Consider the following 13,765-nt stretch of genomic DNA (forward strand, 5'->3'; position numbering starts at 1 on the left):
AAGTTCTTCCTGATACAAGAAGAAAACAGCTCATTATTTATGGTTTGCTGACACAAAGACAAAAACTGTATTTCTGCAAAACTTTTTTAAATGGTGGTAAAGAGAAAATCTGTAATTTTAAAATAAAAAGTATGTAAATTTAGAAGTTTTAAAAATGCTTTCACATACATATCCATGTGATTCTGTATCCTTTTTTTTTTTTTTTTTGGTGAAGAAGATTGGCCCTGAACTAACATCTGTTGTCAATCCTCCTCTTTTTTGCTGAGGAAGATTGACCCTGTGCTAACATCCATGCCCATCTTCCTCTACTTTATATGTGGGACGCCTGCCACAGCATGGCTTGATAAGTAGTGGGTAGGTCCACGCCTGGGATCCAGATCCGAACCTGCAAACCCCGGGCCTCCAGAGTGGAGCACATGAACTTAACCACTATGCCACCAGGCTGGCCCCTGTATTCATTTTTCTGTGTCTGATACATTTCTTGTTTGGACTAGTCTTAATTGGGGAACAGTTTGATTAATTCTTTCATAATGTTTGATTTGATAGAATTACTCATCCTAATTCATGCATCAGAGTTCAGCTTTTTATTTGAAGTAAATACTTTAAAATTGATTTACATTTCTTAATTTTTGTACATGCATGCGTGTTGTAAAATTTTCACAACAAAAGCATACTTTTAAAAAATAAATTTAAAAAATCTGTTTAAAATTGTTTCTTTCAATAGTTATCCTTCTAATATGCTACAATGCATATTTTAAGTTATATTGAGATTGAAACCTATCTTCATACTCCTAATGTTTAGAAACTTCTAAAGCTATTCCATGCTACAGTTTTAAGAATTCAAGGAATACTCCCAAGAAAGACTTCAACCTTATCTTGCCTATTCTTAATATTTACATTTCTTTAAATTGCTAACATATCCCTTGTCTTATTTTTTAAAATTCATTTTTTTCTCATTCATATTATGTTGGTATCTAGTAAAGCCTTTTTAATTTTGACTGAAATTTGTTGGATTTTACATCTTTTTTATGTGTGTGAGGAAGATTAGCCCTGACCTAACATCTGTTGCCAATCCTCCTCTTTTTGCTGAGGAAGATTGGCCCTGAGCTAACATCCATGCCCATCTTCCTCTACTTTGTATGTGGGATGCTGCCACAGCATGGCTTGATAAGTGGTTCGTAGGTCCACGCCTGGGATCCGAACCTTCGAACCCTGGGCGACCAAAGCAGAGTGCGCAAACTTAACCTCTACGCCACCAGGTCAGCCCGGCATTCTACATCTTTTAATGCCAGATTTAGGCTTCTTAAAAGTAGAACTATAGATTATCAAGAATCAAATAGGACTATAGAATTTCTTGGCAGTTTATATACTTGATATTCTTGAAGTTTTCACTTCCATATTCAGCTTGTCTATCATATTGTTCCTTACTGAAAATCAAAGTGCTCTGATTTTTCAGTTATTTGCTGCTACAATTATTATGGATGATTGTATTAAATAATGATATCAGTAAATTAGCCGTCAAATAAAGGAGAAAATATTTTAGCATTCTTTCAACTAAATCTGTAGACACAAGAAATAAACATCGTGATATATAATTTAAATTAAATTGATCTCTAAATTAAAGTGATCTTTACTCTGAATCCTTTGTAAAATGGAAAAGATCACCACATAAGGGTTTGGTTTCTTCTCAAGTGTTATGTTAATTTCTTTGGTGTTTCCCATTTTAGTGAATGGATTTCTCACATGGCTTCTATTATTTTTAACCAATAGCCTCTTATCACCTCTTTCCCAATGTCTGTATCTTAATTTGTATTATTTATGTCAAAATTATATCATTTAATGGCATCACATATTGTAAAAAGAGTTTTTTGCTGTGCTGAGCAGCATGTCGGCAACTTCTATGGATATTAGTATCCTTAAATGTATATTCCTTTGCCATTAAAAAAAATTTCATCCTTAGTATTCTTTTACATGCAATTGTAGGTAGTCTGATAAAAAATTTATACAAAGATGTTTCCTTTGTTAAAACACTGTGTTTTTATTCCAGGTATTAGTCTTAAAATTTTGTGCATTTTTTTCTTTCTTCAAAATAGATGATCCATAATTATATGGAACACTTAGAAAGAACAAAACTTCATCAGCTCTCAGGGAGTGATCAACTAGAGTCCACAGCTCATAGTAGAATTAGGTAAGCTTTGTTATACATTTTGCCTTGAGAAAAAGTGAAATAATCTGTCTGTTTCTGTTTCTCTCTGTTCTTTAATCCTGGAACAATGGTTAGGCTGATTCAGAAAGCTCTCTACTGTGGTTGGAATGCTATAGGAGAGAATAGCATAGAAAAATAGAAACAGCCTTCACTATTGAAAAGGTAAATTGTGAGCCATGCTATATAAGCAGCATATTTTGATTGTTTTCTAATACTTAATGGAGAGTACACCAGGTTTAAATTTTTCTGATTCGTGGGGATGCTGAAAATTTTTCATTTCTCCTGTATAATAGGTTTAAAGTCCTTTTTGTTACAGAGAAGCGTGTTTGAAAGGGTTAGCTAGACTTCTGTTTGATGCAGGAGTGTGAATAAATTATGTAGATCTCCAAGCATTGCAGCCACTGAGCTAAGCCAGGACTCTTAGTGGAGAGGAAAATAGTTAATAGCCTTGCTGTTGCTCTGGATTGCTGCATAAATGCTGGGAGCAGCAGCTCTATGGTTATGAGGTGGGGAGAGCAGGATGATGTCATTGCTTCGGAGCTGCTGCAGGATGGAGTGGAAAGCTGCTGCTGATGGCATTGTTTTTGTGGCAGCAGCTGAATGACAGATCCTCACTACAAAGATACCCCTTTGGCCCTCGTATAGGCCTCCTGGTTCGGGTGTTTCACCATGCCAGCACAGCGCCATGAGTCCTGGATGCATGCTGCTGTTTGTGTTTGGCTTTGTTGGCGGGGCGGTGGTCATTAATTCTGCTATCTTAGTATCTCTCTCTGTTTTGCTGCTTGTGCACTTTTCTATTTCTACCGGTGTGCCAGCTCTGACGCAGAACCTACCAAGGATACTCAGGTACTCCAGTCTCTCTTAGAAGCCCCTGTTTAGTTGTTTTTTCTCAAATTTTTAGCTTCACGGGTCTGCTTTGTAACCATTTCTGTTGCAGATTGAAACAATAGAAAATGGCCTGAAACTAGGATTTCTATTCTTATTTATAGTAATTTATAGGCCATCACTTAGAGACACGGCTTTGTGTTTGGAAATCACCGACTTAAGAAAAGGATTTTCATCTTGTACTTATACACAAGTACAAGGTCAATGTGGTCTTGTTTTAAGCAGAGTGTTTAAAGAGTAAAGGGAGAGCAAGAGTAGAGCACGGGGTCCAAGTTTTACAGCCTCTGTGGTTAGCATTTGTGCAATACGGGGCAGATATCTTTTATGCTGGGACTTGCAGTTGTTTAGACACAGGCTGTAGGTGTTTATTTTCTTCCCATTATCCTTTGACTGATGGAGGTTTAGGCATCATTTTTGCAATTTATGATAGTAGCTCATGGGAACTGACAATTTAAATATTTTTCTCCTAAAACAAAATGTATTTTAGAGGGAAAGGATTTAAACCTTTTAGGGCAAGAAATGCATATTTTCGCCATTATTTACACATCAAAGTTGTGAAAGCTTTACAAAGCCTATTCACTATTGTTTTGTCAGATGTTGCCCTTTCTTTGTAGACTTGAGTGACAAATATCCATGCCTGCTTGTGGAGGTAGTCATTAATCTCTGTAGCTTTTCTGCTGTTCACTCTACTTGGCACCCTGTATGAACCGTCTACATTTTAGAGGTTTAAGGTTTTGGTTTCTTTTCTTTTCTAACTCATCAAACTAAAACTATCTGATTTGTTCAGATTTCTGCTTTGTGCATGGTTTTAAATGAAAGTTCATAGTGTATAGCTTTTTTTATTTAAATGTTTACTTAAAATACTCAACTCCTAATTGTGGATTTAGATAAATTAAGATGAATTAAAGTAGTAAATTCCCTCAGTGTGTATTTTTTTATTCATAGATCAGTTCATGTTCAATATTAGTTTAAGGCCCAGAAATTAAATTTCATCTGTGGTCTAAAACTAGATATTTGGTCATTTGTTTTCTTTCCTGATTTTATAAAAATTGGGAGCAATCTTGTTACTTGTGTATATTTTAGTACATAAAAGATTTGTATATGTATGTATAGGCTTTTAGGAAATTAAAAATACTTTAACTCCAGAATATATAGAACATTAAACTAAGACTAATTTTAAAGGGCTGTCTTAGGTTTTGGTTCTGTTGGAGAAGGCAGTGCCGGGCTGTGCCATGCAGCGCCGTGTGGTGGGTGAGTGGTGGGTGAGAGGCTTTGGAGTTGGACTCCCTGGGTACAAATGCTCTGCACATGTAAGCTGTAGGACCTTTGGCAAATTGCTTAATCTCTCTGTGCCTGAGTTTCCTCCTCTGAGGTTCTTACCCCATTGGGTGGTCTTAAAAATCAAGTGAGATGATTATTTTGTATTTAATCAGTTGCAAGATATATAGTAATTTAAACAAGTAAATAATTTTCATAGTTACTTTTATGTACCTTGTTTTTAGCAGAACTGTTTTAGCTCCAGCTATTTTATTGATAAAATAATTTATGATTAAATTCAGAAAGTTCCTTGGCACAAAAGTTGCTGTTGATCTGATTGAATAAAGATATCAAAGTCTTTGATATTAAGATTAAGTTGTCAAGAAGTAGGTAGTTCCTTGGAGTCGAACAGGTCTTTGATTCTCATCTCTGCCAATTACTAGTGCCTAAAGTCTCTGAGCATCACTTTTCCTAATCTGAAAACTGGGAAAACAATCCCTGTTGCCTTATGAGGATTAAATGTGATAATGTAAAGAAGTCATCCATCTCAGTGCTTGCCACATGGTGAGTGTTGGACAAATGTAATCTTTTTTACTGCCCTTTATATGTATAGTAGATTTTATTAATGATTATTATTTTTTTTTGTGAGGAAGATCGGCCCTGAGCTAACATCTGCCAATCCTCCTCTTTTTTTTGCTGCGGAAGACTGGCCCTGGGCTAACATCCATACCCATCTTCCTCCACTCCATATGGGACGCCGCCACAGCATGGCTTGACAAGCGGTGCGTAGGTGCGCACCTGGGATCTGAACTGGTGAACCCCGGGCTGCCGCAGCGGAACACACGCACTTAACCGCTTGTGCCACCAGGCCGGCCCGATGATTATTTATTTTAAATGTGAATATAGCCAAAAAGCTGTTTCAAAACACATTTGTGAAATTACTTATACACATAAGGTAACATTTAAATAACCAACTAAAAAATGGATATATGGAACTAAGGCAGTTTTTAAAAGAATGTAACAAGGATTCTGATAGTTGATGATAGCCTTGATTCTAGACAGTAAGAGCATATTGAAACAACTGAGGTTTAAATTTGTCACTTGATGTTTTTCTGCGTATATACCAATCTTTCGTCTCTTCTGTGAGTTTTACTGAAGCATTTAATACATATTGTACTAAAAATGCATACCAACATAGTGAAGAACTAATGTTCATCTTTTAGGGTTTCTTTTTGAAAGTAGGATTCTAATTGATTTCCATAATTACATGTCCTTCTCCCTCCCCCAACTCTTATGTAACTTCTCACTGAAATAAGGTGAGAAGAGATGTATGTAGAAATATTATTTTTCCAGAGTTGGAACAATGTAACCTAAGAGCATCGTTGACCCTCTTGACAGATAGCTTTCAGTCTCTGAAGAAAAGTTGCCTCTCTGTAGAACAGTTTCTGAATGATTCATAAAAGCAATATAAAGAGGTGTGAATTCTACTTGTATTTTATTTTATTTTATTTTTTTTTGTGAGGAAGATCAGCCCTGAGCTAACATCCACGCTAATCCTCCTCTTTTTGCTGAGGAAGACCGGCTCTGAGCTAACATCTATTGCCAATCCTCCTCCTCTTTTTTTTTTTTGCCCCCAAAGCCCCAGTAGATAGTTGTGTGTCATAGGTGCACATCCTTCTAGTTGCTGTATGTGGGACGCGGCCTCAGCATGGCCGGAGAAGCGGTACATGGGTGCACGCCCGGGATCCGAACCCGGGTTGCCAGTAGCGGATCGCGCGCCCTTAACTGCTAAGCCCTCGGGCCGGCCCACTCTACTTGTGTTTTAGAGTGTAGATTTAGTTAACAGGAGTAGGAAAGTAAAACTTGGATCCACAGCAGACTCCTTCCCCCAGTAGTTTTACACTTTTTCAGTATTTGGTATGTGTGAAAATGAGTGTCTTGTCATTTAAATAGGAAGATAATTCTAATGACTGGCCTGTATTTTGCTTTCTCTTAGCAGTGTGATGGATTTGCATGAAGTCTGTATTATCTTCCTAGTTGTCTTTGCATTTTGGGTTAGAGAGCTTTATGTTAAACTCTTATCTAATTAGATTCCCAGTCATTTTTTTTGCTTAAGTCATTAAGATATGTTAAAAAACAAATAAGTCATCTAGTAGCTCTTAGACGCTTAGATTTTCTGCTCCTAAAATATGTTCGCCCAAAACTGAGGGATAAACGTCAGTTAACAACTTTTTATTTTGTCAAGTATGGACATTAAAAAAAAGTAACTTTCTAATTACTGTCACCATCATTTGATGAAAGAGTATTTTAAAATCAAAGAAGCAGAAAAGATGTAGCAAAGGGTTAGTCATTCTCAAGAAAGAATAGGTCCTGTGATATATGGATGTATGGAAATAGATCGTGTATGTGTACAATATGTACTATATTATCCAGTAAGTATATAAAAAGTAATGCTTCTTTTGGCCACGGAGTTATGAAAATTTTATTGCTGAACCAGCATTTGGGAATAACTGGTATAAACAGAATAGTTGACTAGTTATTTTAATTTTTGTCGTTTGGTTCTGGCAGCTTGTAGTCACAAACTTAGATTTGGTATTAAAATCTAGCCTTTTATTGTGCTGCCTAACTGCATTTGAATTTTCCTCCCAAATCAAATAGGAAAAGTACCCCAAGTGTGAAGAAGTGATGAATAATTAACTCTGATAAAGAAAAGTCCTGTTTTATTTCCTTGTGCATACAACTTTAGTAAAATGCACCCTGTCAACCCTTTTGCTTCACCTAATCTTTAAGAAGGTGTTCTGACAGTTTTACAAATCCTTTCTGATTGTTGTTAGGAATGAAAGAGCATACCCTTTGTGTTAAATGAGGGCACATTTCAAAAGTGGCTTAAGTTTCTTGGTATAAAATTGAGTTTACAGAATAAAAGACTTATTTTATTTAGCAAAACTGAATATTTTCCCACTTTTGTTTATAGCCTCAGTGTTTCTATTCTAACTTACATTCTTACCAGTAGAAGTACAGAGTTCCAGGAGCCCTCAAACCTTTAGTGTCTCATTTCTTGCCAATTTCCACACTTTGGAGTTAATGACCCAGGATGACCTATTAGGAGACTTGTTTCCACCCTCTAAAAGCCCTTTGATTTGGAATCTTCTATGCATCAACAAAGGGTGTTTCTTGTTGAAATTCTATTATTATTAAAATTGTAACTCTAGTTCACTGAAATTTCCCACAAAGCATTGGAAACTCTACAGTCTTTAATAGAATTTTTTGGCCTCCTTGTTTGGAAAAACTGACAGTGGTTTTCTCATATGTACTATGATTGAAAGGAACTCATGTTATATAGGTTCTGTAGAAAAATACAACTTTCCTGCTTTAGGGGATAGAACTCTTTTAAGCAATTTTTACCGTTTAATCAGTAGCCCTGATTTAGATCAGATGATTTTACTTTAGGCAGAAAAGGCATACCTTGAAGAGGGTTGGGGAAACATCTAGGAATTAGTCTGAGGATTTGGGAAGTCTAGAAGCAGAGATTGGAGTCACTTCCAGAGGAGAGGTGGCAAGTTCCCCTAGGGCTAACTAAGCATGAGTGAAAGTTTAGCAGCTCTTCTCTCTGTGAAAGCCGACCACAGACTGCTGCCTGGCAAGGAACTCATCAGTAACTTAAAAAATGTCCTAAACCATTTCTTACTACTTTCTTTAGTTGATTTCTTGAGTCTAATTTAAACTTCTGAGACTCTGTCCTTTCTCTTTGGTAAGTCTCTTGTTCACATAGGCCGATGGTATTATTTAAGAGTGATGATTCTAAAGCAAAGACAGCCCAGGCTTATCACTTATAGTCATGATGAATGAAAAATTAAAAATGAATGAATGCTTTATTTTTTCTCCCCTCTCCAAATAGAAAAGAACGCCCTATATCATTAGGGATTTTCCCATTACCTGCTGGAGATGGATTGCTTACACCTGATACTCAGAAAGGTGGCGAGACCCCTGGATCAGAGCAATGGAAATTTCAGGAATTAAGTCAACCACGTTCTCATACCAGCCTGAAGGTAAACTTCATTCTGCTGAAATCTTTAATTTACATTTTATAAGTTTTCTTATCCAAATTGAAGTACTAGACAACCAAAACATAATGAAATGAAATAGTTTATATATATTTTAATTTGTAAAACTAATGTTTTTTTTTATTGGAAATGAGCTCTTCTCCAGGAGTTTTAGTTTTTTACTATTCTTTTTCAAGTTATATAGGAAAACAAAATGAAGCTTTTTTGGGGGCGGGGTGGGGAAGATCAGCCCTGAGCTAACTCACATCCATGCTAATCCTTCTCTTTTTGCTGAGGAAGACTGGCCCTGAGCTAACATCTATTGCCAATCCTCCTCCTTTCCCCCCCCCCCCAAAGCCCCAGTAGATAGTTGTACGTCATAGTTGCACATCCTTCTAGTTGCTGTGTGTGGGATGCGGCCTCAGCACGGCCGGAGAAGCGGTGCTTCGTTGCGCGCCCAGGATCTGAACCTGGGCCACCAGTAGCGGATCACGCGCACTTAACCACAGAGCCACGGGGCCGGCCCTGAAGCATTGTTTTATCTTGATTAAGATACTAATGACACTAATGACCAGAATTTCTATTTGATTTAGGCTACATTAAATGAATTTAGAGTAGGGTAACTAGTAAACTTAGTTATATTTATTAGAATTGAAAATCATTGCCACCTGAAATCCTTCGTTCACTGTTGGAAGCTTCGCAATTTAGTAAGGCTTCACTTGAAAAACAAAAAGGTTCCTTCCTCAAAACCCTTCATAAAGCAATATCCACAAGTACGTTGTGTTTAGCTGAAAGGCCTGGTGTTAATTCATTATAGATTATATTCTTGACCACGAAGTTGTCATCAAATAAGTTATAAATATGATATATATGTATTATATATATATAAATAATATACTCTAAGAGTGGAGATATACTAGTAATTAATTTTTAAAAAATATTTAAACTTATATTCTATATCTTATAAAATGGAATATTTATAAAGAGAATATTGATTATAAAAGAATCTAATTACATTGTAAAATCTACTCTATCCTAAAACAAACAGGCCACCTACAATGAATACAAATGAGTTACTTAACGTCTTATCTTCTTTTCCTGCTTTTTCTCCAAAGTACTTACCATGGTCTAATACTTAAAGATAGCTCTTATGATACTTCTAAAATACTAAGTCATTTACTCATTTATTTTGTCTGTTTCTCTCCCCTGAGGGAACATAAAATCCATGCGATTTCTTTACTGCTCTATCCCTAGCACTTAGAAAAGTGCCTAGCATATAGTGGCAACTCAGAACATGTTTGTTGAGTGAGTTATTTGTTTTAGATGTTAGAAAGACTCTTTTAGGATAATATAAATGGTCTATCTGTCAGCTCTAGAAGGTAGAGGCATTTAGAATCATTCCACTGACCTTTGAAATGTGCTCGAAACAGTAAGCAGTCAATAAATATTTGATAGCTTTTCTCCCACTGAAAAGTATTTTTAACAGTAGGACTGACCTCACCTTTTTTCCTTTCTCTATTTTTTTTTTGTTGTTGCTCAATTTATTAGAAGCTAATCATGCGGCTGCTCAGTATCGGTCCACAGTGATGCCACTAGGAAATTCTCTCATTCTTTATGCCTGTGACCACACTGGCTTTTTAAGTGCCTGTAGGTTTAATAGATCTTCCAGAACACCCATCCCTCAATCGCCTACTTACCACATCCCTTTCCCAAAACAAAATTAAGTAGGAGGGATACTTTTAGTACATTAAAAATATATACCATATGGTAACAGTATTTTAGTTACTACCCAAAAAGCCACCTTAAAAAGATTATTATAATTCTCTTGTTGTTTAATCCAGTGACACACTGTGACAGAACTTTATTGGCAAGTTATAAACTGATTAACAGGTTATTAATATGGGCTTATGCATAGGTGTGTTTTGTGTCCTCCCTAGAGATACTGAGGCAAGTACTTCCCAGAGAGTTTCTAAAATAAAATCCTGTCTTCTTTACTCTGGACATGGAGCCACTAAATGAAATAAAGGCTCAACAGATAAAGGTTTCCAGGAATGGAGTGGTACCTTACACAATGGCAAAAGTCTAGTTTGTAAAGTATGTCTAATAATTAGGACATATTTTATTATTTACCTAAGCCCTTGTTGTTAACCAGATGTCTTTCTCTAACTTTACCAAAGGCTGGGAGTCAGAGGTTTAAAGTTCACTGCCGACTCTCACATGAACCCACTAGTCTTGGTTTCCATGTATGACAGAACTGGACTAGACTATCTCTAATTTAAAGTATTCTACAACTTCCATTTCTCTGAGAACTTTGGGGATGACATAGCTATATTTACAGCATGCTTTGCCTTCGTTGTGAAAAAAATCAAAGGTGAGAATTATAATCAGTATTAACTTTACTAGCACAATTTTTCTGTGAAGTAAGGTTAAGGTGTAAATGTTCTGTGAGAAAATCAGGTGATGAGTTATAACCCAGGACACAGAACTATAGGAAACTTTGTGGCAGAAGAATGACAGTAAAGGGGATTTGCCAGTGGCTGTAAAGTTATGGACCTTCTTTGTTGCAATTTTGTAAATTTCTCAATGTGAGAGAGTTATAGTCAATAAGTTATATCTTCAGGTATTAGAAAATCTGCCAGGAATGATGCACCTAGAAAAATGTACAGGTCCTTAAAAAGACGTATTCATACATATTATTCCTTCATTTATCATACTCTTGTGGGGGTGGTAAACAAACAAATAAATGAAATAATAGAATTTCAAGTATTGTATGTACTATTAAAAGAAAGTTAGGTAAGGGGCTGGCCTGATGGTGTAGTGGATAAGTTCACGCGCTCTGCTTCAGCGATCCGGTGTTCTCAGGTTCAGATCCCGGGCGCCGACCTATGCACTGCTCATCAGGCCATGCTGTGGCAGTTTCACACGTATGAAGTAGAGGAGACGGGCACGGGTGTTAGCTCAGGGCCACTCTTCCTCACCAAAAAGAGGAAGATTGGCAACAGATGTTAGCTCAGGGCCACTCTTCCTCACCAAAAAGAGGAAGATTGGCAACACATGTTAGCTCAGGGCCACTCTTCCTCATCAAAAAAAAAAAAAAAAAAGAAAGACAGAAAGTAAGTAAGGTAAGGGGATAGAGAGTAATTAGTAGGGAGGGGTGCTTATTTTAGGATAGTGAAGGAAGGCCTCTTGGAGGAGGTGACTTGAACCCTGACTTGCGGGATGTGCAGGTGCGTGGAAAGGTCTAAAGGAATAAGTGTTTCAGGTCGATCAGATAGCATCTGTAAAAGCCCTGCAGTGGGGACAGACTTTGGGGTGTTTGAGGAACGATAGCCTTTTCTTCATCCTGCTCTTCTGAGACTTTCATTCCTACCGACTGCACCGACATACCTTTTCTCAGGGTTACCAAAAACATCCATCTTTCCAAATCTAATGGAAGATTCTCAGTCCTCACACTACTGTGTAGCAGCACTTGACATATTTGAATACTTCCTACTTCTTGAAATGCTTTCTTTACTTTGCTCCCAGGACACCACCCTTTCTCTCTCTCTCACTCATTGGTTTTCTTCGCTGCTCCTTATCCATGGCTGGTTTTGGACCTCTAAATGTTGGAGTTCCCCAGGGCTTAAAGCTCAGCCCTTCTCTCTACTTAATCTGGGTAGCTCAAGTTCGGTGTCTGTAAATGCTATCCAGACATCGATGTTCACAAATTTGAATCTCCAACCTTGACCCTTTTCCTGAACTCCAGACCTCTGTATCCAGTTGCTTTTCTTTATGGTTTTCTCGTGTACATGTTTGTGTCCTACTTAGGTTACCACTAGTAGAAATACCCTCCTTCAAGGCCATTCTAAATACCATAGCCTACATGAAGCCTCACCTGACACACTGTTGATGGTCTTCAAATCTAGTGTAGAGAGCAGCTCAAGGCAAAAAGCAGAGGAGATTTATATTGCATCATTAACAGAAATTTCTTGCTGAGGGGCTTCTAGTGAAATTGGTAAAAAGCAATTTCTTATGTTTAGTGACCAAAGCTGTTCTGTTAAAAATGTTTTATAGAAGTGCTAAGGCTAGGAATGGTCAAAAATGTTAAGGTAGGGTTGTTCATCCTGGTGAATTATATTCATGAACAAATTGCAATAAAGAAGGAATTGGAGAACAAAAGGGCAAGAATAACCCAAGACAGTCCTGAAGAAGAACAATAAGAACAAGAATTTGCCTTACTAGATATTATGACTTACTATAACACTGTAATTATTAAGATGGTGTGATATTGCATTATCTGCCTTTCTTCTTTCCTTTCTGCACAAATCAGTCCTAAAGCTACTAGGTAGGGCAGAGCAAGGTAAGCATCCACAGGGTGGAGTGGAGTAGGGGTAGGATAGATATCATAACCAAGCAAGGTTAGGAGTGTATCCCTGTGGGGATAGCCTGGTGTGGAGAGTCAGGGCCCCAGCAGTGTGAAGGACATCCCTGCAGAGGGCAGCCTGGCTTGAGGGTGTCAGATCCTGAACAAGGTGGTGAGGGCCTCCCCAAGGAAAGGCCCTAGGCTTAGGGTGTCAGAGCCTGAGCAGGTGAGGAAGGTAGCATCCATATGGGGGCAACCTGGAATGGAGAAGCAGAAGATGCACAAGGGAAGAAGGGCATTGGTAGGGGAGAGAAGGGATATAGTGGCAGAGAGGAGAGACCATAAGAGACTGTGGCCCTGGAAGTCAAGGGACAAGAGAGCTTTAGAATGGAAGGAGTTGTTAGGAGGGTCAGCTGCTAGGGAGAAGACAAGTAGGATGAGGACTGAATTGGCGAATTTGTAGGTGTAGATTTGAGCAGTTTGAGTTGCAGGGCCAATAACGGGTGAATGTGAATCATGAAAGGAGAAAATAGAAAGTGTAGATTAGATTACTCAAGAAAAGTGGTTATAGTGGGAAGAGAGAAAAAGGATAACTTGAGTTGGCAGGGTCGAGGGAAAAGTACTCTTAGAATGGGAGAGACTGGGTTGTTTGTGTGCTTAGAAGAAGAGTCCAATAGAAAGAGAAATTGAAAACAAGAGTGAAGGAAGATAATTGATACATCATAGAGGAAGGGCAAGGGGAAAGGGATCACATAGGCCAACTGCAATTAAAATCGACTTTGTTGATGGTACACCTCAGTTTTTCCTAGTCTTTTGCTATTACGAACAATGCAATAACCTCATACATAATTTTGTACTTGTATTTAAAATAATTCCCATAAGTGGGATTGCTGGATCAAAGCATGTATTTAAGGTTTTGATAGATGTTGCCAGAGTGCCTGCCAAATGGATTGTAGTCATTTGTCAGCAATGTTGTGAGTTCTTCATTGCTTTACATGTTTAGAATTCAGATATCCCTCTCTTATGCACAAG

General features: G+C 37.6%; 1 protein-coding gene across 6 annotated transcripts in view; it reads left to right on the plus strand.

Moving 5' to 3' along the window:
- Window positions 1–13,765, plus strand: part of SPAG9 (sperm associated antigen 9) — a 132,383-nt gene that overhangs the window by 58,124 nt on the left and 60,494 nt on the right. For 2 of the 6 annotated variants that reach the window (XM_058560636.1, XM_058560637.1), the window contains exons 4-5: window positions 2,094–2,188; window positions 8,247–8,397. In XM_058560636.1, the coding sequence (XP_058416619.1) occupies window positions 2,094–2,188; window positions 8,247–8,397 (246 nt within the window). Of the gene's footprint in view, window positions 1–2,093; window positions 2,189–2,292; window positions 3,053–8,246; window positions 8,398–13,765 lie in introns of those variants that run through there. The other 4 variants (XM_058560640.1, XM_058560641.1, XM_058560638.1 and 1 more) reach the window with 3 other exon arrangements.

Source organism: Diceros bicornis, chromosome 18, assembly GCF_020826845.1.
Source record: "Diceros bicornis minor isolate mBicDic1 chromosome 18, mDicBic1.mat.cur, whole genome shotgun sequence".
Classification (NCBI taxonomy): Eukaryota; Metazoa; Chordata; class Mammalia; order Perissodactyla; family Rhinocerotidae; genus Diceros; species Diceros bicornis.